The sequence below is a fragment of the Gymnoscopelus microlampas genome (genome assembly GCF_963454915.1).
Source record: "Gymnoscopelus microlampas genome assembly, chromosome: 13".
Classification (NCBI taxonomy): Eukaryota; Metazoa; Chordata; class Actinopteri; order Myctophiformes; family Myctophidae; genus Gymnoscopelus; species Gymnoscopelus microlampas.
The window spans coordinates 35,895,412-35,923,004 of NC_139950.1; the positions used below are offsets into that span (position 1 = coordinate 35,895,412).

At 42.0% G+C, this 27,593-nt stretch overlaps 1 protein-coding gene across 4 annotated transcripts in view; it reads right to left on the bottom strand.

Annotated features, from left to right (window-relative positions):
- LOC311058049 (SH3 and PX domain-containing protein 2A-like) overlaps window positions 1-27,593 on the bottom strand; it is a 57,045-nt gene that overhangs the window by 24,222 nt on the left and 5,230 nt on the right. For all 4 annotated transcript variants that reach the window (XM_084075347.1, XM_084075345.1, XM_084075348.1 and 1 more), the window contains 4 exons: window positions 21,287-21,362; window positions 19,649-19,725; window positions 18,223-18,314; window positions 10,428-10,459 (listed from right to left, as the gene is read on the bottom strand). In XM_084075347.1, coding sequence (XP_083931473.1) covers window positions 10,428-10,459; window positions 18,223-18,314; window positions 19,649-19,725; window positions 21,287-21,362 — 277 coding nt within the window. The remainder of the gene's footprint in view (window positions 1-10,427; window positions 10,460-18,222; window positions 18,315-19,648; window positions 19,726-21,286; window positions 21,363-27,593) is intronic.

The following is a 27,593-nucleotide window of genomic DNA, read 5'->3' on the forward strand; positions in this document are numbered from 1 at the left end:
AAGCTGCACAATTGCGGATACCGATGTCGCCAAAAAAGTTAAATAATGGCCGATTCGATACATTGGCCAAAGCCGATAAATCGGTCGGCCTCTACTAAACTCTGAATGAACTGAGACAACCCCTTTTTAGGAGCAGAACTAACAAGCATCAGCTGGAGTGGAGAATCAGCCACACAGCTGAGATTCAGTTCACACATTGTAAGCTACTGATAGCCACAGAGCTCAGACCTAATGATAGAACAAGGGTCACATCAAGTCCACTTTTTAATGTGCATCTCAAACTGATCTATGAGATCAGTCTGAATAACTGCATACGATTTACAAACACAGAAAGACAGAAACCATTAGGAAAATATCTTTCACCTAACTGTCAGTGAGCTTGCTGTGCTCTGCATCTCTCCTAATCGAGATCAATTGCTCACAAGAAATATTAGATAATGTGAGGTCTTAATCTTGAGAAATGTCTTGGAAAAATCAGCCTCAAGGAGATCCGAAAAGCCAAACAAGCCCAAATGAAACTATTTTTCACGGGGTTGTAAACTGAGTTTCTGGAACAAGCAGCTCCCATTTAATTCAGAAGATGGAAAATAACTAAAATCCCATCCAATAGACAGAAGGTCTGAGGATTAGATAAGGAGCGTTTCAGACAGCTGGGATTAAGCTGCCAGCCCCAAAAAGAAGAGTCATCCAGACAACGCACTGCCAGACAAGAGATTAACATTTCTGCAAATTAGGATTATATTCCCATTCAGCATTCCCGTTCTGGAACTAAATATAAGAAATGTCAGGGAGCTAATAACGTACGAGGGTGAACTGACAACATTAGCGTTAGCGAGAACACTCATCCTGCCAACGATTCTGACACTGGATTAGTGCGGTGGGTCTGTGGTTTTTGACGCTTATTCACATTTGTTTGTGCAAGATTGTGTCATTAACCCATTGAGACCGGGAAAGCATCTGTCATTTTAGATTTTAGCGTTGGCTATTAAAAAATAGCAGATGTACAAGCTTGCAGTGCTGCACAAAGTGGCGCGCTGCAAGCTTGTACATCCGCTATTTTTTTACTTTGTTTATTATTTATTATTTAAAAAAATATATATATATATAATATATATTATTTTTTTGGGGGCTTTTATGCCTTTTTTGACAGGACAGTTGGCTGACAGGAACAATGGGTAGAGAGAGATGGGCAGTGACACGCAGCAATGGCCGCCGGGATCGGGACTCAAACCCATGACGCGTCGTCAGGCTGCATTGAGCCGGTTCTGAGCTGCGGTCCAGGCCAATTTTGAACATTTTTGAAAAATCTTGAAATTTCACAAATCTTCTCTTCTGGGGGTCCCTGACACAAAACATTTTCAGATGGGGGTCTGTGGCCAAATACATATCATTTTTTGAATCCTTGGTACAAAAATGTTTGAGAAAGACATAGAAGGCATTTATAGAATCGGCCTATCAGGTCTTAATGGGTTAAACTGCGAGGGTGGGTGCCGAAAAATGGAAAAGTCTTGGTAATATCTTCTTGGTCGTACTGTATAACATGACATAAATTACTATAAAACACAGCATACAGAATAGAAATGTTGTTGCATCCCTACAGTACATGACTAAATGAATGATAGATCAAAAGAAAAATACAGAATAAAACATAGTTTTGTTGTAAATATTGCATATACATAAGAGAAACTACTGAGTGAAACATGCCTGTGGTTGTATTCCATTGCTTTCATCCAAAGTAGAGTCTTGGAAAAACACTAAAATATTTTTTTATGACCTGTCATGAGTCGTTGTAAGAGAAATGGCTGACAAGCCATTATCAAATAAATGGCATATCATGGACACCATCATATCACGGATAGGAAACAAGTTTTATATCACCTCTATCATTTCCAGGAAGATGTGCGTAAAACCTAGTGTGTTGTGTTATTGGGGAATCGAAAATCTACGTCAAAAAGAGGTTTGCACAACACATACAGTAAAGCCGAGACCCTGAGTAAGTAAAGACTTTGTCAGCAAAGTCAGTAGGCCTGAAAAACAAAAGCTAATATTTTCAGCTTCATACAGGAAATGAAATGTTTTGCATCAGCAGAGCCAGAACAAGGAGTACACCAGTGAGAAAAAGGTGGTGAAACAACCTTGGCCATAATACTGTAGGTGTGTCTTTGAGTATAACTAACCAGATAAATTATTTTACTTCATGAGCTAAAAAATTAAGTTACTTACAGCAGTCAATTACTGAAGGACAATTACTGTGTGTGTGTGTGTGTGTGTGTGTGTGTGTGTGTGTGTGTGTGTGTGTGTGTGTGTGTGTGTGTGTGTGTGTGTGTGTGTGTGTGTGTGTGCGTGTGCGTGTGTGTGTGTGTGTGCGTGCGCGCTGTGGACAAAGTACACAACCCCTTTACTCCTGCTCAAATATTTACTCCTCTGAAGTGAAAGTTGCTCAGTCAAAGTTTTTAAGTTAAAGGTAGGGTAAGTGATATGTTTTGGTAAAAACAAAAAGCTTTTTGTTAACAGGTTAAAGCACTGTATTCTGATAATCATTACTATAGAGCATTTGTTCAGTAACAGGAGTCTCACAGTCTCTCCAGCTCTTTGGTAAACAGAATATTTTAAGGTACAGTAGGTGACACAAATTCAGCCAATCAGGAGAGAGTACCAATTTATCCGCTTCATTTTTATACTGTAGTGTTCCAGTTCCAATTTTGATTTTGATTGCTAATTTCTTTGTGTTGTCACTTCCAATTTCACTAGTTAAATCTGTGTACTGGGTGAGTTCTCCATCCTGATTGGATACAATTGATGTCCTAACCAGAAAATGCATTTTCTGTTTAATAAAGAGCTGGAGAGACATGGAGACTCCTGTTACTGAACAAACACTCTATACAGTGCTGTAGTACTATCAGAATATAGAGCTATTTAACACACAGAAAATCACTTACCCTGCCTTTAAAGTACTGGAGTACTTGCTCAAGTATTCAAAATTGCACATTAAAAAGTGGATTTGATGTGACCCTCTTTCATTAGGTTTGATCTCTGTGGCTATCAGTATCAATTGAACAGAATTTCTAAATGTGAATATTCATGAACAGAGAAACTCAATATTGTGCATTGAAGAGAAGAGATCTGTAATAGCATTTCTTTTCATGTCCAATTGTGTTTATTTTGGCATTGACTACACAGTACACAGCTATCCGTGTTTATTCGTATTTATACTACTAGCCTTTGTGTGGATGTCAGAAATTGCTGTAAATATGATAATGTGTTAATTGTGGTGGGGTTGGTGTGTGTGTGCGTGTGTGTGGCCTGCAATTGGGAGGATTGCAAAAGACAAATGCAAAAAAAGTTGGCTAAATACTGTTTTGTCTCAGCTATCATGGGCAGTCTGTCTATCTAGAGAAGACAATGTTTCATATATCCTTAGCTAAGGGGGTAGGAAAGGAAAAATAATTGTATATAGTACGTCATCAATGTGTTATCTTTTTTCCTCTGTGTTTTAATAAGCATGTGCAGCAGTTGTATCTGATTTGACCGTAATGTAACCTTCTCCTGAAGTGTTTGGATCTATTATGTATTGCGCTTTTTGTGCAGTTCCAAATAAAAGTGTGTGCGTGTACGTGTGTGTGTGTGTGTGTGTGTGTGTGTGTGTGTGTGTGTGTGTGTGTGTGTGTGTGTGTGTGTGTGTGTGTGTGTGTGTGTGTGTGTGTGTGTGTGTGTGTGTGTGTGTGTGTGTGTGTGTGTGTGTGTGTGCGCGCGTGTGCGTGCGTGTCAAAAAGTGCAGTCAATGTAAACAATCAGTTTGGGTCCGGGATAACTTCTACTGTACTGTCCATCTCAAATGAAGTGAAACAGGTCTCTAGTGGTGACAGGTGAGAATTCTCTGTGGCCAAGAAAAAGGTATGCAGTATTCATAGAAATGTAGTGTAGAGCCAAAAGTAGAGGAGTAAAAGGCATACAGTAAGTTTCCCCCCAAAAATCTAATAGGCTACGTAAGTGTATAGTACAGATAATCAATAAATGTACTCGGGTACAGTACTCAAGTACATATAATTTGTTGGTGTCAGCACTGTGTTTGTGTGTGTGTGTGGGGGGGGGCGTGACTAGTGCATGTACATGTACTGTATGTCTGCACACACGTATTAGTCAGTCTCCTGAGTGTGTATGCACAGCATAGGCCTATACTTAAACAGGATTTATGAAGGCTGAAAGAAGTCGTTCAGCTCTGGGCCACCATCAGATAGCCTTATTAGCCACTCACTTTGTTTATGTCGCTCCCCTCTCACATTTATACATGTGCTTCCTGCTCCCACCCTTTGCACTCCCAGTCGCCACCAACCCCTCCCCTCCTCCGCCCATCATCATCTCTGTCCGAGAGGACGACAGTTGGCAACTTTTGCAAAAATGCGTCATGTAGAGGAGGAAACCAGGGAGTGAGGGATTTGAGGCAGCCTGCACTGTAAAAATCCTCAGTGTTCATTTGACCTGTTAAGACCGGGAACGCATCTGTGTCATTTTAAGATTTCTTTGGCTATTCAAAAATAGCAGATCTGCTATTTTTTGAAAAATCGTGGAAAAGTTGTGCAAATCTTTGTTTCTGGGGATTCTACAAATGTCTTAATCCTAACAGTGTTATTAAAGAAAATATGTTGCTATATATCAGTTGTGCTTAAAACCTTTTTCATGCCCAAAATTATATGTATTTGGCCATCTGAAAGTGTTTTGTTCCAGGGACCCTCCAGAAGCAAAGATTTGAGTCAAAAATGCTCCCTTTGAAAAAAAAAATATATATATATATATTTGCACAAATGTTCAAGATTTCAAAAAAATAGCAGATCTACAAGTTCATTGCGCGGCCACGCTATGAGCTTGTAGATCTTCTATTTTTTAATAGCCAAAGTATAAAATATGGACAAAGTGGTTATACACACAGATTTGTGGATATGTCCCTGGTTTGAATGGGTTAACTCAGACAGTGTACAAACGGACCTGTGACATTTACACTGCGTGCCGGTTTTACACCAGTGGCCTTTTTTCTGCTTTGCTTTCATATTTCAGGATCAGGATTCTGACTGTGTGTGACTGTCACTATGGCCTCTGGGTTGACTTGGAATAGACTTCCATGTAAAAACGCTGTCATGCTTTGAATGTTGTGCAATTGTTTTTCGAAGGCAGACTTTAACTGTGTTGTGCGTGGAGTGAAATTTGGCAAAGTACAATGCCTTTGTTTGGCCCATGATCAGCTGCAGATGTGTACAGTAGGTGGATGAGGAACGGACTGCGCACACTGCCATTCAATAGAGTGTACAGATGCACTCATGTCATGGAATCAGTATGCGGCCTTAAGGGAGGAGGGAGGGAGGAGGGGGGGGGGCACAAACAAATAGTACAGAGAGCATGTCCAAAACAAACTTACAGAGGGAAAAATCCCTCAAATGGCTTTCGGATAACGCTGAAAACCACGCACGGTGCATGGTATATTAAGAAGCATGTTAAGTTTTCATCGAGCATTCTTTTCCAATCACCGGACTCCCACACAGTACTGCAGCATTCTTTAAACATGCCGACACACACACAACAGCAGCTGTACAACACAGAGAAACCACCAGACCGTCCTCCTTTTGCCCCATTTAGTGTCGGAGGATTTCGTAACCGTTTTTTTCTTCTCTGGACCGCGCTGGGTGTTTTGGACATGAAGCTTGCATGCTGCTGGCCTGGCCTGCATTGGGAGGGAGGGTGGGTGTCCTCCAGGCTGGCCTCAGCAACACTGACAAATGCTCACTGTCAGAAACTGAATGACTTGGCTTGACTCCGCTCTCTGCTGCCCCCGCAGGAGGACAAGAGCCACTCTGGACAGTGTCACTTCAGGCTAACTTTCCGCCTTAACTGTCAAGTTGGTTTGAATAAAAAGAATATATATATATAATTCTAACCTACCTTAAGCTACAAAACATGTAGGAGAATGATCGATAGTGAGACGGGAGTGACTGCAATCGTTTGGATGTTATGAGACTGATTGCCAGGGAGTGAATGAGGCCTTTATATCTTGGAGGTGCGGTCTGTCAAAGGGCTCAGTATTCAATAGCTGTTTATTGAGAAAATAAGAGCATTTTTGCAGAAAATGTGCACAATAGTTGATAAGGGAGCGCTCATTCGTCATATTAATTTTCTACGCCAATCCTATCCATCTGCACACAAACATGCTTGCACGCACGCACGCACGTGTGCAGACCTCTTGGCCCACTCACCCGTGCACAGATTAGCCCTTCTCTTCCCACTAAATGCACACATGTGCGCACACACACTCACTCTTACTCCCATACACATGCTCTCATACATGCATCCACACAAATAAACACAAAAACACACACAAATCCCACATATTGCGATTTATGTGTTTTATTTAGTCTTGCTGCTCTTATGGATTATGGTTTATTACAGTTATGTTTTTTGTTTGGTCATCCGCTTCGGTTGGAAAGCGCTTTGTGTCAACTCCTGTTGTTTTTAAATGTGCTGTATACATAAAGGTGACTTGTTTTGTTTTGACTGATATTAACACACACACACACACACACACACACACACACACACACACACACACACACACACACACACTTCCACTTCCACTCCCTACGGCCCCCCCTGAGCCCCCAGCTCAAATAAAGACAGCAAGGCTGCACACATAAACACACTCCCTCAGTCTGCTGTGCGTAACACTGAAATGGTTTCCACTTGCCACGTAAACCTCCTCTCTTCTCTCCATCTGCTTTTCACATGCACTGCGCCCCCGAGCGCTCTCTCTCTCTCTCTCTCTCTCTCTCTCCAACTTGCTCTCTTCCACTCTGTCCCCCTCACCCCTTCTCTGTTGCACCCTCACCACTATACCCAACACTCCGAAGATCAGTTAGAAATTTAAGATGGAAAGTTGCGCGTTAGTGATGACCATGAAGTGTACAATGTATTGGTACACTTTAGGACATCTGAGATAATCACATCATTCTTGCCTTTCTTTTCCATTCCTTTTTCCCTGTTCATTTCATCTAGTATCCTAAAGACTGAACCTGAACAGGAGTTAATACAATGCACTTTTATTTGACATAGTGTTAAAAATACATAATTATGTCTTCAAGGGATTTGATGATGATATACTATGCCGACTATGTCAATTACATGGGATAATAATCCTATCCACATTATACCTAGTCTCTCCAGTAAAACAGTTGGACTGTGTGGTGATAAAATACTCGGCTTCGACAACATAAACATTCCATCATATCTCTGTCAGACGGTACTGTAGCTGCATGTCCTTTTCTGAACCTCCAGAAGATACAGGGCTCAGATATGGTGTTGACTCAACAGCATGGACCCCTTCCAGCCAAGAAGAGCCCCATAGGGCTTCTGATTTGATTGCAGTGGAGGTCACAGTTGGAGAACAATAACTGAGACGCAGGCCAGAGTCTTTACTGAAACCACATGAAGGATGAGATCCCCTAAACAAACACTGCAATCCACTCTCAAAGCGGGTGGGGGCCTTTCAGTTGTCTCTGTCATCTATCAATCCCTACGAGGAAAAACAAAAAGACATCCACCAATGGAGAGAGAGGATAAAGACACAGAATGGGAGAGGGATGATGATGTTGATGGTGATGGTGGGGGTAGTGATGACGATAGAGGCTGGCCATCTTTGATGGACTACGTTAACCTAGGCCACTCTCCTATGTCTGTGATTTCTGCAGCTTTTTCATGCCAGGTAAACAGAGTTCCTAACCCGTTGCTCTGACCACATGCAGTTTTGTGGCTGGGGGCAACATTCTCCAGTTAGGGCCGGGGCTTAGTAAACTCTTAGGGGAGACCAGCACCGTGTAATTATGGCCACCATAAGCTGCAGCTACAGCACAAATTCACCACAGACTCACGGTGCAATTTCTCCGCTGTGTCCGGTTCTAATAGAGAAGCGAGCAATATTTCAGCTGCAGTTTAACCCCCATGTCCAGCACAGGGGCCCTGGTGAAGGTTTAGAGGTGTTGGGCTTTAGTACAGTACGTTGTGCGCCTAAGCCTGATTTATACTTAGTTACTTAGCCAGTGTTGCGCACCAAAATAGCAGATTTATAAGCTCATAACGCATCATGCTGCGACACATTGTGAGCTTGTAGATCGGTTATGTTCGGTATGCGACGCGATGTGCAAACAAGTATAACTCTGGCTTTAGTAGGACTTTTGAAAACACTATCACCAGGCAAAAGGAATCATGGAATTCCTTTTTCCACTGAATGACTGGAGCCGTCATGTCAATTACAGTATGTGCTGCAAGATAGGCTTGATGCTCTTTATAACAGACACATAGAAACCTGCGGATAATTAACATTGGTCATTTGTCATTCTATGCAGAATAGACCAGCTGAGTGTCATTTAAAACCCTGCATGTGAATGAAACGCACTGCATGAGTGAATTTCCAGGCAGCCAATCTGTCTCTAAGTGGGAGCCAATCTAATATCTAGCACAGACTGAATGTAGGGCTACTACACGTGCACACACACACACACACACACACACACACACACACACACACACGGCTGAAGTAAGACAATCTTTCCATTTCACTATGTGGCTGGAATTCACTCTTACGTAAAGCCCCAATACCATGGAGCATATAATGAAATTAAGTAGGAGTCTTATTTCATTTGGAGACAGCTCCGTTACAGCTTTTCAGCAGAGAGGGTCTCCTGGAACAAAATGAAATGACCCCGGTAGAGGACACTTAGTAAGATTACTATTAGCTACATCACACTGGAGAGCAGCAGATTGGTAACAAGCCTAATTTGTACTTTGTCATACAGCAATGTCACGCTCAACGAATATCTGTTATTTTCAGCGAGCGCAGCTGTGCAATCAAGTATACATTAGCTTTATTTAATTACCGTTGCTAAGTAATGTACTGTACTGTATGTGGCAATGCTAAGTTTGTCTGCAAGTGTAAACATGCACACGCATGCATGCATACACACACTCACATAGTTATGCACACGCACGCGTGCATGCACACACAATTTTGTACTGTACGCACACACACACTACACAACAAGCACAGCTGTTCATTAAACTCTCAAAGTCTCCTCCCTCTCAAATGTTCAAGTTCTTACTCCCGCTGACATCAGCTGAGTCACACACATGTTATGTGCACACCCACACATTTATGTACTGTACGCATGTACGCGCACTTGCACACACACACACACACACACACACACACACACACACACACACACACACACACACACACACACACACACATCCCATTTTCAATGAGCTAGACCTCTGGGAGATAGATTGCTGAGGTGGAGCGCCACACCTACCATCAGCTCCTAGTGCTTACCACCTGTCTTAGTTACCCAAGCCGTGCTACACATACACTGAGTTGGCAGTGCCCGAGATTGAACCCAGAACCTTGCCATTCAAAGGCGAGCACTCTTAGCAGGTAGCTTAGCTCTACTGACTGAGTTCTATGCTGCCCAGGCTACAAATCCATGAAAGAAATACTAAAATAAGTAAGTTAATAAAATTAAAAAGGTATCCAATTTGATTTAAGATTGTCAATGGTAGGACAGGATTTAACACACACAAACACGCACACACGCACGCACACACACACACACACACACACACACACACAGAATCAGACACGCACGTGCAAACCACCCAACCCCTAGCCCAGTGGATACAGATCATAGCTGCAGTAACAGGTGGTTGCTCCCAACCACTGCTGTTTGCTTAACCCTTTCATCACAATAACACCGGGTTCACTCAGGGTGTGGATTGTAGGCACAGTACTGATATCTTATCATGACTTGCATCCTTCTGTACTTAACTTCTTCTCCTTCTCTGCTTTGTGCAGTTCAGAAAAAAAAGGTCACCAACTGCTGTCCAAGTGCTCAATTGTTGTCTGTACAACGGACCACGTCATATACAAGTACACCCAGCAATTCTGACCTTTAACACAGACTTTTTTTTGGTTATAAATCAACTCTATACCCTCATGATAAATGAATTCATCTACTCTACGTAATGCCTAATTTATACTCTGTTATATGCCGGTGTACCACGCTGAAAATATCAGACCTACAAGCTCACAGTGTGGCGCATCGTGACGTGTTGTGAGCTTGTAGATCTGCTAATTTTGACATGGGACACCGTCGCACCACTAAGAATAAATAAGGCTTAACCCATTAAGACCTGAGGCCGATTCCTTTTAAATCAGTAGTTCTCTTCACTTTACAGATTTTGAAAAAATGTTCCAAAATAGCAGATGTGCTGCTAGCTTGTATATCTGCTATTTTCGAATAGCCAACACTAAATCTAGAATGACACACTTCTTTCCCTTTTTTAATGGGTTAATGCAAACGTATGTGTACTGTAGTTTGAGGTTCTCTTACCTGACTTGCGCTTGCAGGATCCTCCACAGTCTCTGAAAAGGAAGCAACACCACAGAGGCATGGTCAGTGTACAGTATGTGTGTGTGTACTGTTAGATACGCAGGAGAGTCACAGCCCTTTAGAAGGACCATAACAGCAACCAGCACACTCCCTATACCCAAACCTGTCACCATAGAGCCGCTATCAGCGCCTAGACAGCGGCCAAACCCTCATTAAGAATGCCTGTAGAATTTGACCCACTCTGTGAGAGGGGGTGTGATAGGACACAAATAGGGGAGTGAAGAGCAACAGTGACTGTGTCAGAGAGGAAGAGAGAGAGAGAGAGAGATACAGAGGAGAGAGTGAGTGACACTGACTGAGCGAGTGATCACAGCTTCTAGTACAAATACTGCCGTGTCTGTATGTATGTAAACAAAAAATGCATGAGTCGATACTGTACAAGTGGCGGAAATGTTATGGCGGCATCTCGGCCGCCGCTGTTGTTAACAGAATTGCATGCATGTTGGTGTTGTATCCTCTGTTGTGTCCCATTCAATTCCGTGTCCCATTCGGGTTTCAATGTCAAAGTGTCCCTCTGTTCCAGGGCTCATAGTAAAGCAGCACGTCTTGTTGAATGCATGGGGCTAGTATAGAAATGCATACTGTACCATTCTGTGGCAACAATGACCATGCTCTGTTCTTTGAGCTGCCCCAACCCCAGAGGGCTCGGAGGGAAGGAGAACCTGAGCGCGCATGTGCAATTAAGTGCCTTTGGGACGCCTAAATGTATATTTGCATCCAACTCTGTGTGTGTGTGTGCGTGTGCGTGTGCGTGTGCGTGTGCCTGTGCGTGCGCGCGCGCGTGCGTGCGTGTGTGTGTGTGTGTGTGTGTGCGCATGCTTGCTTTGTAAGTCCATATGTTGCTGTCGTTTTTATGTTTTTGTTTTTTTGGTAAATGAATGCCTGAATGCCCCCTACATACTACAGTGTAGTATTTGTGAGCTTGTAGATCAGCTATGTTTGCTATTTTTGTTTTGTTTTTAAGTGAAAATGAAAGTGGTTAAGTGTGTCTGTGGGTTTAAAAATAATGAACCAATGAAAATGATTAACAAGAGCTTTTGACTACTACTTTAGATCAGTTTGAACGCAGGTTATTATTTTTTTCCATTTCCTGAAAGGTAACCGTTTTGGACATAGAAGGTTTCTGCCCGACAGCGACGACCATGTGCGTCTTGTGTAAATCCTGGCAGTCTGCAGGTCCTTATGTAGTTAAATGAAGTGCAGAGCGGACGCAGTCAGTGCTGAGAGAGCGGAGGTCAAGGCAGATGGGAACAGACACCTGGCTCCGCTAGCGAGGCCAGCAGCAGGGCTAGAGCCATGTGGGCCAGTTATGGATATGCAAACATGTTTGGATAAACCCTGTCAAACATTTCCCAGGTCGTGGCCTGTGGGTCACCTTTCACTGTGTTTCACTGGAGTACAGTAAAACTTCTGAGGGAAAGGATTTAAGGTATTTGTGACAGGTCTTACAGGTTTTTTTTTACTGACTTGTAGGAGCCTTTTCCATTAGAAGTCCATCGGTAAGTATACTGTATTTCCCTGTTCAGTAGATGCGGAAACCATTTGGATTTAGATTTTATTTTGCTTTAAATAAAAAACACACTTTAAACCATACAATAAAACCGTTGGATGCCAGTAATTGTTTTAGGGAATACATCTCTTGGTGAATTAAAGCAGGTTTGGCAACAGTAACACGGCTCTTTCTCTTAAGTGAAAGTAATCTTTTGAACAAAGCTTTCCAATTTCCAGATGCATGTCCAAGCTGCCATGAAACATTTCTCACGAGGCATGTAAATAGCCTGTGTGCTTCGTAAAAAAATAAATACTGACTAATTAACTATTACCTCATATTGAAATATAACTCTATACGCACTCAGCTGTGCGGACATTTGTATGCAATTACTGACGTGAAACTTTATACAGTAAAAGAAATGTTTACATTGGATGCTCATGTAATGTCCGCACTACTCCAAACTCCCTGCTTTAGGAATTTCACAACTTTCTATATGATGAGTGGAAGGTGAAATCATGTATAACGGCCAGTTCTCAGCCAACACAAACCGTGTTGTAATTTACCGCTAAAATACAGAATAATTTACACTCTGAGCTAAATGATGCAGAGTCAGAGTGATAACAATAGCTGTTAAAATACAGAAGAGCTAAATGATGCAGAGCCAGAGTGATACCATTAGCTGTTAAAGTGCCATGTTGAGGCAGATACACCAAATAATAGTTTACTACATGTAATAAGTTGCAATGCTAAAATGATGAATTCCTCCTATATGAACAGTTCACATGGTTTAAGATAAAATGAACCTTTATTGATCCCTGTTCAGTTTAAGTTATCGGGGAGATTGTGGTGCAGTATGGAGAGAAGCAACTAATGGTGGTAATTCTTTAAATAATGTAGCACACTCATGGGTGAGATACTGTGCACTTATAGGAATACTTCAACCCTCCAAATGACCACACCCCCCAACCCCCCCCCCCCCACACACACACACACGCACGGACGCACACATACACCCCACCCATCAATTACTCATCATGTGAAGCCGTGAATTCATGTAGAATTCTTGTTGTTGACTCATTCCTTCACGTAAATGAAGAATCTTAACATGAAAAGAATACTTGATACATTGAAGAAAATAAGGGATTATGATTAACAACACCAAAGCTACATCAAACTTCATGTGTTTTGGAAGTAGTGAGGACACAAGGTACTTGGATTATAATGAGAGTTTTGTTGGGGTTTATAAACATATTTTTGATATAGTTTTGCTGTTGTTAATACTAGCCCCCTATTTTCTTCAATTCATCATGTATTTTCATTAATTCTTCATTTATAGTGAAGGGATGTGACACAAACAAACATAAAATGTCCATGAATTCACGGCTTCATGGGGTAAACAATTGATAGGGGAAGTGTTCCTTTAACTTTGACTTTGATGTAATGCAAGCTGAATATACCTGTAAGTAATAGGATGACAAAGGACAACAAATGGTGGTAATGTAATGCAAGCTGTTATGTAATGCAAGCTGAATATCCCTATAAGTAATAGGATGACAAAGGACCTTCATTATTTTTCAAAAACATTCACGGCACATGAATGCATGCTCTAAATGTCTTTGCCAAGGACACGGAGGCTTGGGGGGGGGAGAGAATGGGGGGATTAGAGAGAGGAGATACTGTATGGGACTGGCCCTGCTACACAAGTGACCCATAGCACAGAGCGGGAAGAATATTCTTCCCAGGAGGAGACTGAGCACACAACCCTGGCTCTGTGCACTTTCCTCCTAACGCCAGTAAAAAACCCAATAGATGTGGTGGGGAAGGTAAGGGGTGTGAGGAGGAGGGGGCGTAAATATGTCCAAACACTATTAAAATGTTTAAGACTTTGTGCCTGTGTTTTCAGAGCTGAAGTTTAACCTTTGGTTAACTGCAGGTAGTCACAGAAGTCAGTGGAGATGGTTCATTTAACCACTTTCAAACTGGCGTCCCTATTTTGGGCATGTCATTATAAGCGAAAAGTTTAGTTTAAAAATATACATATAATAATATTTTTTTTTAAATGGCGAAGACTAAAAGATCACAACTCGTTGGATCACAACTTGTTAGACCGCAACAGGTTATGAGCTTATATCTGCTATTTCAACGAACTTCATACAACCAAGTATATTGGGCTTAAGTGGTTAAGATCATAGACGTTTGTATATGTACATGCGCATATGTGCATGTATGTGTGTGTGCGCGCACATACACACACACACACGTACACACACACATTGCAGGGACTGAACACATCATTAAAATCCAACCCCGGGTTGATCCTGGGTTTGAGTTGAGAATAACCATCTGTTTGCGCATAGCTGCAGCTCACTCTTTGTAGGTGGGCCTATTAGACATGGAATGTGTAAGATATTAGTCTTTTGTTCACGCTTCTCCGCCATTTTGGGTCAAAGCCAGAGGACCAAAGTGTCTGCTCCACTCTGGGCATACACGATACAGACACTCCCGCTTGAGGATGACCTAAGATTAACCTCTGCAAGCATGACCTCTGACTCAGGGGGTCAGTGGGTCCATGGCATTGGACAGGAAATCATTATGATCAATAGGGAGCTGGGCTGCCCACAAATGCTGCAGAGTGCGTGTGTGCGCGCGCGTGTGCGTGTGTGTGTGTGTGTGTGTGCTTGAGCAAGAAATGTGAATTGTAAATAGCAATATTCAGACATCCACGCACAATTACAGCCACAACTATACAGCATATCTACCCACGAGCATGCACACTACCTACAGGCAGAAATGTAGTGTTTTAGATTCATAGACACAGTCACAGAGCTCCAAGAAAACTGGATCTTGATTGCACAATGATGTCAAGGAGAAAGAATGTTAGTTTTACCACATATCAACCACTAATACCACCCCATGTGGTGAAACACTGTTGTAAGATCAGACTTGCTGTAGGCCATAAAAGACTGTTTACTGCAACTGTAAAGTCAATCCTGTAATTTTCTTCATGATCGATGAATTGTGCGTGTGTATGTGTGTGTGTGTGTGTGTGTGTGTGTGTGTGTGTGTGTGTGTGTGTGTGTGTGTGTGTGTGTGTGCGTGTGCGTGCATGCATGTGCGCACGTGTGCATGGCTAAGCATGCACGTGCGTGTAAGATTTAGCTGAAGAAATGCTGATAGAAAAATCAGCAGTAATAACATGCTAATGATGATGTCCAGCTCAGAGAATCAAAAGACAACATGAGAGCTGCATGATGTGCATCGCATTGGCGTGACATCCTTGCAGATGGCTTTGTTATGATCTCTCTCTCTCTCTCTCTCTCTCTCTCTCTCTTTGTGCAGGTATACATGTAGTGGACACATCTCTGCCATTGCAGCTTCAAAGCTTTACAGCTTTACATTCCAGGAATTATTCTAATGAATAAAACGTTATTTTAACCAACCTGTATGGTAGATTATGTTAATGCAGCATAACTGCTACATCTGCAATGGTTTGGTCTGCCTACTCTTCCATTGAAAAATGTTGACCCTGCATGGTGTTCTTTAAATAATGTTTTTCAATTTAACCAACATTATTTGACCATTAAAATAAGCACAAGGAGAAAAAGCACAAGTTACAATATCACATTTCTTGTTCTTTCCTCATCTGAATATACAAAAGAGCCAAGAAAAGCAGCCACAGTTCTTCCCCTCTTTTTGTGTGTTGTGGTGTTGGAATGATCAAATCCTGCACATGCACACATGCCACTGAGCAGGACTCACTTTATACAGGCTTCTTAGATCAGGGGTTCTCAAAGTGAGGTACGTCCGGGGACCCCCAGGGGTCCTTGGGGGGGGTTTCAGGGAGTTCCCAGCAAAAGTGGTTAACACAGCATTACAATCATTCTAACCACTTTCTCCCATTTATATGTTGGGCTATTAAAAAATAGCAGATGTCCAAGCTCACAGAGCTTGTACATCTGCTATTTTTGAATGTTGAAAATGTTTGGAAGAGTTGTGCATTCGTCTCCAACAAATTCTTGTTGGAAGAGTCTGTTGTCTATTGTTTTGTTTGTTTTGTTGAATTATCTCAGGTGCAGATGGAGATTTACATCCTAAATCCACAGCAGGTTGACACGGTACAATTAAGCTCAACAACTGTTTCTCAGATATTAGAATCTGCCGCATAACTAACGGACTAACAAGCGTTGCAAGTCAATCAAAACAACCAATCAGTCTTACAGGAGTGCTCAGGTGTCAGAAATCATTGAAGGACTTATTTTTAGAAATGTAATGAACTGTGAAGTTGCAGATAGGAATAATACAATTAATTTCAATGAGCCACCTATACTGTCAAATCTGTAATTTTCTGCTTCAGTCTGAAAACGTACAGTAGCACTTCAGTCTCCACCTCACCCCCGGCCCCTAGCACCCCTCATTCTTTAGTACTTGTTGTATTCCATCAGTACTTGTTGTCTGTTTGGATAGATGATAGTTATGTTATCCAGTATGTAAGTTAGTTACTTGCTTGTTCACATATGCTACTGTATGTATGCTATTGAGATAGATGTAGCTCTTTGCTTGTCCACAGATGCTAAGTATGATAAAATAGTTTAAGGTAACAGCAAAACAGTTAAAGCCCCATTTGTATGGAAATCATGTGCCATAATTCTGTTTTAAATTGATGGCTTGTTAAGATTTGATTCTAATATAATTATTTGCATTCAGGCTGACAGGTGAAAAATGATCCATGAGAAAAGTAACAACAGTTAACAAGAGTGGGCAATTTGAGATGATCATTGCCGTGAAAAACTACAGAAATAAGATCATTAAGGATCAAAAGTTCAAACCATTTCAGTTGCTGTACCATGCTGACAATAGACATCAATCATCCAGTTACCATGCTCTCTCATCTCTCAGGTAGATGTATGGCTCCCTCTTGTGGAATGTAATGGCGGTAAATGGTTAGATCCCTGCACTCCTAGATGACTGTGGTGATTGAGGATTGGAGGCTCAGCCGTGATGCAACCATTGCTGATAGTAACTGTTGACTATTGACCCAGAGGTGTGACCAATGTTGACCTGAATCATATTTCTTCCTAAAGAAAATTATAAAAGCAATCTACAGCAATTATATGAAACTAGATCCGACCAACATGTCTGAGTCATAGTGTCGGGAGCTTTGTCGGAGTTGAGTACCCGTTGTACCTGTCTGTCTGTGTCCCTTTTGTGCCCATATATGGAGATCTCTAATTTCATCAGTATATGCCCATATATTGGAATGCCCATATATGGGCATATTGGTTGGATCTGCAGTTCTGGACAATTGGATATCCGAACTACTCAATGTGTATGTACAATACCCCACTTCCTTAAGCTGTATTTTACACTTGTATGATGGTGAAAACAGCTGACCTACAAGCTAACAACGTGTCGCGACGCAACGTGTAGTGAGCTTGTTGATCTGTTATTTTCTCATATAATGACATGCCCAAAATAGGGTTTGGCCAGGTTTAATGTGGTTAAATGGAGGTTGGGGCGGAGGTGAGTATAGCGGTCGAGTGACCACTAAAAGAAGCCAGTTTTTACCCTCACAGGATGTGTTGGTATAGTATAAATACAGAACATATACAGGGAGTTGCGGCAGAGTGTAAAGTTCACTTCTAGGTAAAAAAAAAAAGAAATCTATAATAATTTCAGAGAGGCGTTCAGCTGCAAAGTTGCCACAAGGCAGCCACTGGAGAACATAAATCAAAAAGTTACAAAAAAAAAAATGAGAGGAAAGAACCTTAAGGAGAAACCCCATCGATCAAAAGGTCCTGTGACACCCATCCAGGAGGACCACTCTGCAATTCACTCTGCAATTCCTCCCACTGACGAGGAGCTGACAAAGACAAATGATCCTCGCCTGATCCCAGACCCCGAACTTACCCTTCATTCTCATAATACCGTTGAACCTTAAGCACCTAGGCTGAGATCAGATGTCACTCCCCCCACATCATCATTAATAAAACTACATTATCCCTCAGCCGACTATCAATCACTGCTGAGCCGTGCACTGACCTGGGATCAGGATGGGTCAGTGTCGCTGACGGTTGTTGAACATCTCACCGCCACGCATATTTCACACATACTACAATTGAAATGTTCTAACAATCCCACCAGAGGGCAGTGTTCAATATAGGGAATATAATGAATGTGAATGTTCAATGAAAGCCTAATCTAAACACACTGATGGTCTTAAAGTAAACTGCCAATAAGACTCACTCTTTGGGGGGGTTGAGGTCCTCTGCGTTAGTCTCAAAGAACCTCAGAACTTCTTCGCTCTGGGAGAGGTGGGAGGGAAGTTTCATCAACGCCTGCGGGTGGGAAGGGAGGAAGAGAGAGAGAGAGATGGTTTATTCAACCCATTTCCCAGCACGCCAATGACCATACAACAAAGTTTATTGAGGAGTCATATAGTGCCGTACGTCAGTCGATAGATGAGAGGATGACACAAAGACCTTCGCCTCCACTGAAGGGCGTGGAAGAGAAGGAAGAGGGTTCACATCCCAGAGAGCGGGACAAGACAAAGGGACAAATGGAGGGTGATGCAAATCACTCTGTTGCAACTCTAAATGAGTAACAGCATGCGTTCGAAATGAGAACACTTTACTGTGTGTGTCCACTGTACCAGTATGAATAGGCAATACTGTAGATAGAGCACAGTCAGCAAAGCTACATTATAAACTCATATTTGCTATTAGGTTGAAGTTACTGGCATTTGTTTAGTGTTCCATATAGCTCTGTTCTTCCCAGTAAATACTCATTAAACCGTATCGCACGCTGGTGTAACGTGGCAAAAACAGCCGATCTGCGACGCGTTGTGAGCTTGTAGATTGGCTATTTTTGCCATGTGACACCGGTGCGTAACAAAGTATACAGTACACTGCCACACTTGGCATCACGCCTGCTTCACACGTTCCCATGTCTGACCTAGTGAATATAACAGGGTCAGGGGGCCAGGCCAGCTGTACACACACACACACACACACACACACACACCTCAGGTCGGCTGATTCACTCTTGTGTTGTGTGTATGACGCTTTTGCCCTGTGTGCCCCTTATATCCTGCGTTTCCATCATAAGCTGCCTATTTACATGGGTGACAGGAAGTGACCACCAGCACAGATAGAGCGGCTGCTTTCCTGTCCAGGCTCGTATTGGCAGAACAGACAGTGGGATCTGACTTGCCAGCATTGTAGGACATGATGTCACCCGGGGGATTGTTTGACACATACACAGATGCAGGGTTGGGAATGTTACATTCAAATCAACAGTTTACACATTTTTGCACTCAAAAGAACCACAATATAATTTTTGTTGTGCGTTTTATCCTTTTGACAGATACGTACAAATGTTCAGTTATATACATTTTTGTCAATAGAAACGTCAATCATTCAATAATACACCGTTAAATGAAGTACTTTAAAGGTTACTTAAAGTAATCTGATACCACTTATTGATCAGTAACTTCTTCCCAACCCTGCACAGATAACAAAAGTCGTCCATATAAAACAATGAAAGGTCAAACTGCATCATCAGAATGATTACTGTAAAACAATAGAAACTGTACTGTGCTGGCAGTGAGTCAACATATAAGTGCAACAACGTATAAATCAGGCTTTTGTCAGAGAGAAAGCTGTTGTCTTACCTGGCAGTAGTTATCCAGGTGCCTCAGTCTTTTGACCGCCACGTCCCTGATGTGACTTCGGCGAAATAAGACTTTGCCTGGAAGGATGAACAGAGCATCCTCAATTAGCGCTAGCCTGGCATCACTGAGTGAGTAGATATTAGTCTGGGACTTTGGTGTGGAAGATTCATTCCCAAAGGGCGGTTACAAACAGATTCAAACGTCACAGCAAAAGAAATTCCACTTTGAATAGTGGGCCCAGATTGGTCACCCACAACTCTGGGGTGAGCGCCAGACCAATCTGCCCAGGGCTATTTCTTCTAGCTGTGGCAGATTCGTCTGGTTTCCAAGCTAAATTAGCACTGCATAGTGCACAATGAAAAAGTATCACAGCATTAGCAAGTTCATTAACCCATTAAGACCTAGAACTGTGTCATTTTTAGATTTGAGCTAAAAAGCATTATTTTACACTTTGGGCTATTCAAAAATAGCAGATATACGAGCTTGTAGATCTGCTATTTTTGAAAAATTGTGAAAATTAGTGCAAATCTTTGAATATATATATTTTTAAAGCGAACATTTTTAACTCAAATCTTTTCTTCTGGGGGTCCCTGGAACAAAATATTTTGATGGGGGTCCACGGCCAAATACATATAATTTTGGGGGTCCTTCACATGAAAAAGATTGAGCACCATGTAGAATCGGCTTCAGGTCTCAATGGGTTAACCCTGAGTGTAAAAAATGGACTCATACTAGTGGGTGGGAGGAATGATAAATATCAAGGGATATTATTACTACTAGCCTCTACAGCAGTAGATTATTGTTTAATTGGTAAACTGACTGGGGCCATGTAATGATCACAGTAAAATCCTGAGTGTTCGTTTCATTTTCATTGAAAAATCGCTCAAGCACTCAGAGGAACAGCGGTACTTGTGACTACAAGCACTAAAAAGGGGTGTTAGTCAAAAGATCTCTAATGAATAAATAAATTGGTAATTGGCTCCTCAACTATGGTGTTATCGTGATACCATAGGGAATACTCATAAGCGGGCTGTTAAACTAGCATGTATAAATGAATAGGCCCCATGACGCAATGAACTTCTTGAATGCAATGTGGACCTTCTTAAAGCCTGGTTATACTTAGTTGCACTCTGGTGTCGCGCAAAACAAAAATAGCAGAGCTTGTAGATCAGTGATGTTCAGTGCCTTGACACAGCCTACAGCCAAGTATAAATCAGGCAATAGGCATTACGGTCAGTTCAAAACTAGCCAGATTGGAGCTTCAGAGTTTGACTAAACAAAGGGGCTCTTCACTGCTCTGGGCCACGCTGACTTTTATCAGATTAGAGATGGATCCCTGTCTCTGCCAGCCTCCTACTACATCCATACCAGACCAACAACTGACCGGGGGCTTGGTTGGAGGAAAGTTACTGTAGTAGGCTGAGCTATGGAGTATGCAGGGAGTACAAACGGATATCTGTTATGCATAAAAAAATGTGCAAGGCCTGTTTTGTTGCCTTTCTCGTTGCGAAATCTCTCTCTCTCTCCGACAGAAACTAAACGGCTGTGGAGGCACAAGCTAGCGATAACATGATGGTAGAATGTACAGCATAGATAGATCATGCTGTGTTGTAATTGTGTGCACTTTTATGCACTCACCAGGAAGAAATGGAATGATCCTCTTTTTGGGGTCCTTCTGTCCGCCCTCAATCGGGAATTTGTCGAGGATCTGCATCTGGAGAAGAGATGAAAAAAGAAATGAACTTCATAGCATTTTCCTCACTCGCCTCATAGCTCTGAGGCTTGTTCTCTGCTGTTGGAAATCTGATAAACCTCATGATCATCCACAAGTTGGGTCAAGGATGTGCTATCCTTTATACTAGACACGTACTTAATATTCTATGACTTCCTCAAAGTGGGGTTTCGGGGACCCCCAGGGGTCTTTGGGGGTGTTCCAGGGGGTCTCCAGCTAAAGTAGTTAATATAGCATCATAATCATTTTAACCACTTTATCCATTACGTTGGCTATTCAAAAGCCAACGTTGTCTATTCAAAAATAGCAGATCTACAAGCTCACGGCGCGTCACTTTGTGCCATGCTGCGAGCTGCTATTTTTTTTAAACGTTGGAAAACTTTTAATAATATTGATATGTTTTAACATAAATCTCTTCTGGGGGTCCCTGACAAAACTTTTTCAAATGGGGGTCCACATCCAAATACATATCAATTTGGGGTTCCTTGGCCTGAAAAAGTTTGATAACCACTGTTCTATGACTTTGAATGACAATTCATGAAGAAAACATTTATCTACCCATCATCTTAATGTCTATAGTAATTAAGTTCAGGCCATCTGTTTGATGCTTTAACTCTATGGTTTGATGGCTAAACCACGCAAGTTGTCTTTTATGCGGCACCAGTTAATCTGACGGAGCTCAGTGGTGGAATCTGAGATGAGATCAGTGATAAAACCACATGGGGGTCGTGAACTCTCCTGCTGCAGGCGAACCCCATGTTAAATTACTGCAATACGGGGTGTAATTACATCGCCTCTGAAGAGCTACTACGTTAAGTCACCAGACAAGGGGTCACTTTGATCTCTGGGGTGACCGAGGGAGTTACGTCACCCACAGTTAAGTGAAAACTCACTCGACTGCAACTTACTCATAAGAAGCTTAAAAAGTCAACTATCAACTCTGTGATTTATCAACCATATAGGCCAAAGTGTCTTTTTTTCCCCACTCTCTAAATTAAAAGAGAATAAAGAGAATGTTTTTTGTAGATAATTAAATGTGTGCCAACATACAGTGACAGCACTCGACGCTGGAAGCAGGAGAAGAAAGACAATTCTTCAGAGGATTCTGATCCCACAGTTGTTGCAACAATAATATGCACCCATGAAAAACCGAGTAACCGAATAATGTAACTGGGTCAAAGTTGCAGCTGTGCAAGAGGGAAAGTGGAAACTGTGCATGAAGTGGTCTTTTAGAATGACAGCATAGTAGTGTGACCACACACTACAGTATACTGTAGTGCATTGGTTCTCATAGTGGGGTCCGGGGACCCCCAGGGGTACTTGAGGGGGTTCCAGGGGGTCCCCAGCTAAATGATGGATAGGAACCAAATGGACCCTTATGGGTCTGTAACTCTGAGAGTGTACAAATGGAACCAAATGGACCCTACGGGTCCATTTGGTTCCATTTGTACACTCTCAGAGTTAAGTTATCATTGATTTTACAACATGAATTGGGGTCCCAGAGATAGAAATGCCATTAAATGGGGGTCCGTAGCCCTAATGCATGTCAAACTGGGGGTCCTTAAAATGTATCTTTTCAAATGGGGGTCCGCGGGCTAATAAGTGTCCATTTGGGGGTCCTTGACATGAAAAAGTTTGAGAACCACTGCTGTAGTGCACGTGGATGCATAATGCACGTACAGTACAAATACAACATGTCCCCCAGTGTACTAGGAAAAACTAGGGGCCATGGTTACCGGTATGCATGAAGTATGAGCTGATTTTGTTGAGTGTGTAAGGAACATGTTTGACAAAGTGTTAAGTATATGTCTGGACCACCTCTATATGTTCTTGCCATCTCATCTGAAAAAAAATCCTGAGGTAAATTAATGTGCGTGGGACTATCCTAAAGTAAAAAAGAAATAAGAATAATTTTTTAAATCATGGTCCATTTCACATGTAGCTCCTCCTTGCCCCTGCCTTGCCTCGTTCCAGATGTGCTCTATTGAACGGCAAAGGCTGTGAACAGAACTAAGCGAAAGCACTCACACATCTCTAGGCTAGGCCAGTATAGGCTCTGGGCCAGAGCGAGCCAAAAGAAACCAGGTGGACAAACAGAATCTAGCCCACTTGGAGGGTAAAGTTGGATCCACTCTGTCTGGATATGTGGGAGTTGTTTATGGGAGTTTTCCCAGTGAGAGGGAGGTTTGGTTTTCTCTTCTTGTGGTTAGTACTGTACTCTTTACTGCTCTACTGCCATTTGCTGAAACTCTAAATCTCTCTCAGCCCTTGGCATTTCCCCCCTCCTCAAAAACATAGACAGCAAACGAAAGGAGTGGTTTCCTTTGAAGAAGGCAGCAGCCATTATTGTGTTTTGAGGGTGCGTTGAACTGCCAGATATAAAGAGTTGTTTTGGTTAACCAAAACTGCCTAAATAGGCAGAAATTTCACTGAAGGATGTTTGAGTTTGCTTGCTTTCTTGCTCCTTAAATTTTAAAGGAGAGACCCTCAAAATATACTACATGAACCCTGCCATTTGGCTTCAGGGTGAAATGGCTACAATAACTTGTATACAAAATCAAAATTTGTTCTATTTGTGATTTATGAAAACTGAATGAATGTACTGTGCACTGTGCAGTGTGCACTGTTGCATCATTACGCACTAAGTATGTTTTTACAAAAACAATATTTTTTGTAAAACATGAGGCGACGTGTCATTTTTTCCTGTTTACGTTGCGGTGTGTGGGTTCCCTTCCGACCGCTCTAACAATGGCCAGCAGTGAAATGTCCTATTTCCTCCATATATACCTCTATAAAACAATGTTAATGTTTAAAACGGCACATGGGGGAATTGGACATTTCAGCCAAGGCCTGACAAAATGAGCCATATAATCGTCTCTGTCGGGTGCAAACCCCTTATGTCCAAACTGTTACTTTTCAGGATTCAAATTGAAAAAATATCAAAAGTAGCAGATCTACAAGCTCAAAACGTGTTTCGAGCTTGTAGATCTGCTACTTTTTAACGCTTTTGTGTGACACTGTATATGATCAAGTAGGGCGGTCATTTACGGAAAAACACAAGTTAGAATATGGAGATATGTGAGGTTTCTGCCCGACAGCAACTATATTCAACACGCTATCAGCTGCTCTGCTGAACATGGTGGTGGACACGCCCCTCCAGGCTGAGAGCCTCTCTGACACGGCCCTGGCTGACAGAGAGCAGTGGTGGAAAGTAACTATACTCTTAAGTACATTTACTCTCAAGTACTGTATTTAACCACTTAAACTCCAATATGGGTAACCGGAGTACATCAGGGCTCAATGCTAGTGTCTTTTCTGTTTTCTGTTATTGTGGGGAAAGCTTTCGCTGAAAATAGCCGATCGACAAGCTCACAGCTATTTTATGCTTAAGCTAAACCCACAGTAGCGATGCTTGGGTTTAAGTGGTTAAGTCCAATTTCGAGGTACTTTTACTTTACTTTCATTTTTCAATACTTTGTAGTACATGTCAGAGACAAATTGTACTTTTTACAATTATTTGAAAACTTCTAGTTCATTTGCAGATTTTGATTATTACAAAACATATAGCCTAACCAATTACCAATTAGGCTCATATTTTATACGTTGTGATCTGCTAGTTTCTGATATTTTCCAAAGACTTTCTAAAGAGTTTTAAAAAAAAACTTTTGGAAAACAAACTTGTGAAATGGGACATTCTGCATAACGGGCGCTTTTACTTTGGATACTATTGGCATATACTTTAAGTACATGCCAATACTTTTGTACTTTTGCTCAGGTACAATTTTGAATACTGGACTTTTATTTGTATTTCTACATTGTGGTATTGGTACTTCTACTTAAGCAAAAGGAAGTACGTCTTCCACCACTTGATAGAGAGGCTTCTGAGCCAGTCAGTGGTGATGATATGACATCCGTCCCTAGGGTGTGGGTGGGTGGGGGGGGGGGCTCTGCCTGGACAGGCTCACATCTCCTCTCCTCGGGTTCAGGTGGGAGAAAGAACTCCTTCACCATGGCAACAGACCCAACACAACTCTTGGAGTGAAACCCTTGTGGGGTGAGCATTTCACCGATTCTCACATTTCAGACTCTCGTAACGCAGCAGCCACAACTTCGGGCCATTTGTCCCTGACGCACTGTATTTATGTGTACTGTATCGCTTTCCTAAACTGCGTGGGAGATACTTTAACATGTTAAGTCTCTGTGTCAGCCAAAGTCTTCCCGCAGGGAAAATGAACTTGTCTGTGTAGCAACAGGTGCCATATGCTCATTCTCCTCCCCCCCCCTTTTTTCCCTTCTTTTTCTTCTTTTTTTATTTTTTACAGTAGGTCCTATTCTTTGTCCACAATGTTGTGAATAATAGCCTGGTGTTAAGGTGCAATGTGATTTCAGTCTTCAAATGAAGTGTCTCTGTGGTTTGCCATTGTGACACAATTTGAGCTTTATGATGGAGGCAAAACACGTACTGTAGCTTCTGTATGCTAAAATGATTATAATTTGAGCACTTAAACTGCCCTAAGAGAACTGTGGGGAGAGAGAGAGAGAGAGAGAGAGACAGAGACAGAGAGAGAGAGAGAGAGAGAGAGCTTGTTCTGTGCAGACAAAGACGCTGTTCTATTCAGAATCGCATATGGGGGGAGTTTGGAGGAATGTTGGAGTGGGAAAACAATCCAATTCCATCCCTTGTTTGGGTTTTGACAGCCACTTGACATTTGTTTACTGCAAAAAGGAGCATCTCCAACTGCCCACTTGGTCAGTAACTTTTGCTAACATTGGCTACTTCAGAATTCACTCAACCACCATTCACACAAGCTACTTTGCATCACGCAGTGCTAACCAGTCTCCTCTACAATAGTATAAAATATAAACACTTAGCTGATTCTAAAAGAAAACGGTTCATTGCTTTTGGGGCCATTTGTCACAAACCACTGGTACAATTAGCCACTGTCAGTACTTCTACTGTTTATTGATTCTGATTGATTGATTGCCAGTATTTGCTTCTCTCTGCCATGACACTGCACATTAACCACTTAACCCCTATACTTCGTTGACCACGGTCCCCCAGGGGTCTATTCTTGGCCCCCACAATTTGTCTCTCTTGTGAGCTTGTAGAGCGGCTATTGTCACCGAATGTTGGCCTATTTTTGTCAAATGTTTGCCTATTATGACATGCCAAAGAATAAGGACACTAGGGTTCAAATGGCCTTTAGTGGTTAAGGCTCAACCATAGGAATACAAACGGTATATTGAATGGACATTTCCATTCACAGTGACACTTTGATTATGTGTCAAACATTTTTACGGAGGAAGTAATCAAACCATGCCTTGGATATATCATATCCATAGCAATAAGCGTCATTGGGTCCAATAGCAAAGTCCAGTATGTGGCTGTAGTGTGCTTTCTTTTATATCTATCTAGCTGAACCATTAGTTCCTATAGCCTTATATGTACCTTAGTTTCAATGTACTGTAAGAGCTTACTGAGAAAAAATAACATTGTTAAGGACACAGCTTATGACAGGAATGCAGGGCAGACAAATTACAGTGCAGACAGGGTAAGATCTGACCCTGTTCCAATTCTACAATCCAAAAATAATGGCGACTAAAGAGATCTTTGGAGGGTTTTCTTCTGTCCAAGCAGAGACCAAAAGGAAAACCAGGCCAGCTTGCACACACACCACAATCCCCTTGTGGAATGCCATGTCCCGTGTGCTCTGTCCACTGTGGTTGATGGGTGTGGATTGGGGGAGAGGGTAAACTCTGACACACTGACCAATTCTGCTCCCTTTCCAACATGTGTGGGTCAAAACCATTTCCTCCTGACACCAGAGATGGTGTTTGGATGTTGGACTGCAGACTCAGCAATGTTCTGCATAAAAACAAATGGATCTAAACATGCTTTGCGCTGCACTTGCATGCCACAGAGCTTTTACAGCATGTACAGGTAGTCGGCAGGAAAGCTTAGGAAAGGAACCAGACGAGGAGAAATGCCTTTGATTTATGATGATTGTTTCCCAAATGAGCAGTTAAGAGTTACACGATAGTCCAGTAGAAAGGCTCAAAACATTAGGAGCATGTGCACTTACCACTGCAAAGGGATACTTAACCACTTAAGCCCTATATACTTGTCGTACAATGAAACAGCGAACATAGCCGATCTACAGTACAGGTTCACCTTATACATCTGCAATTTTTGAAATTTCTGAAACATTTTCA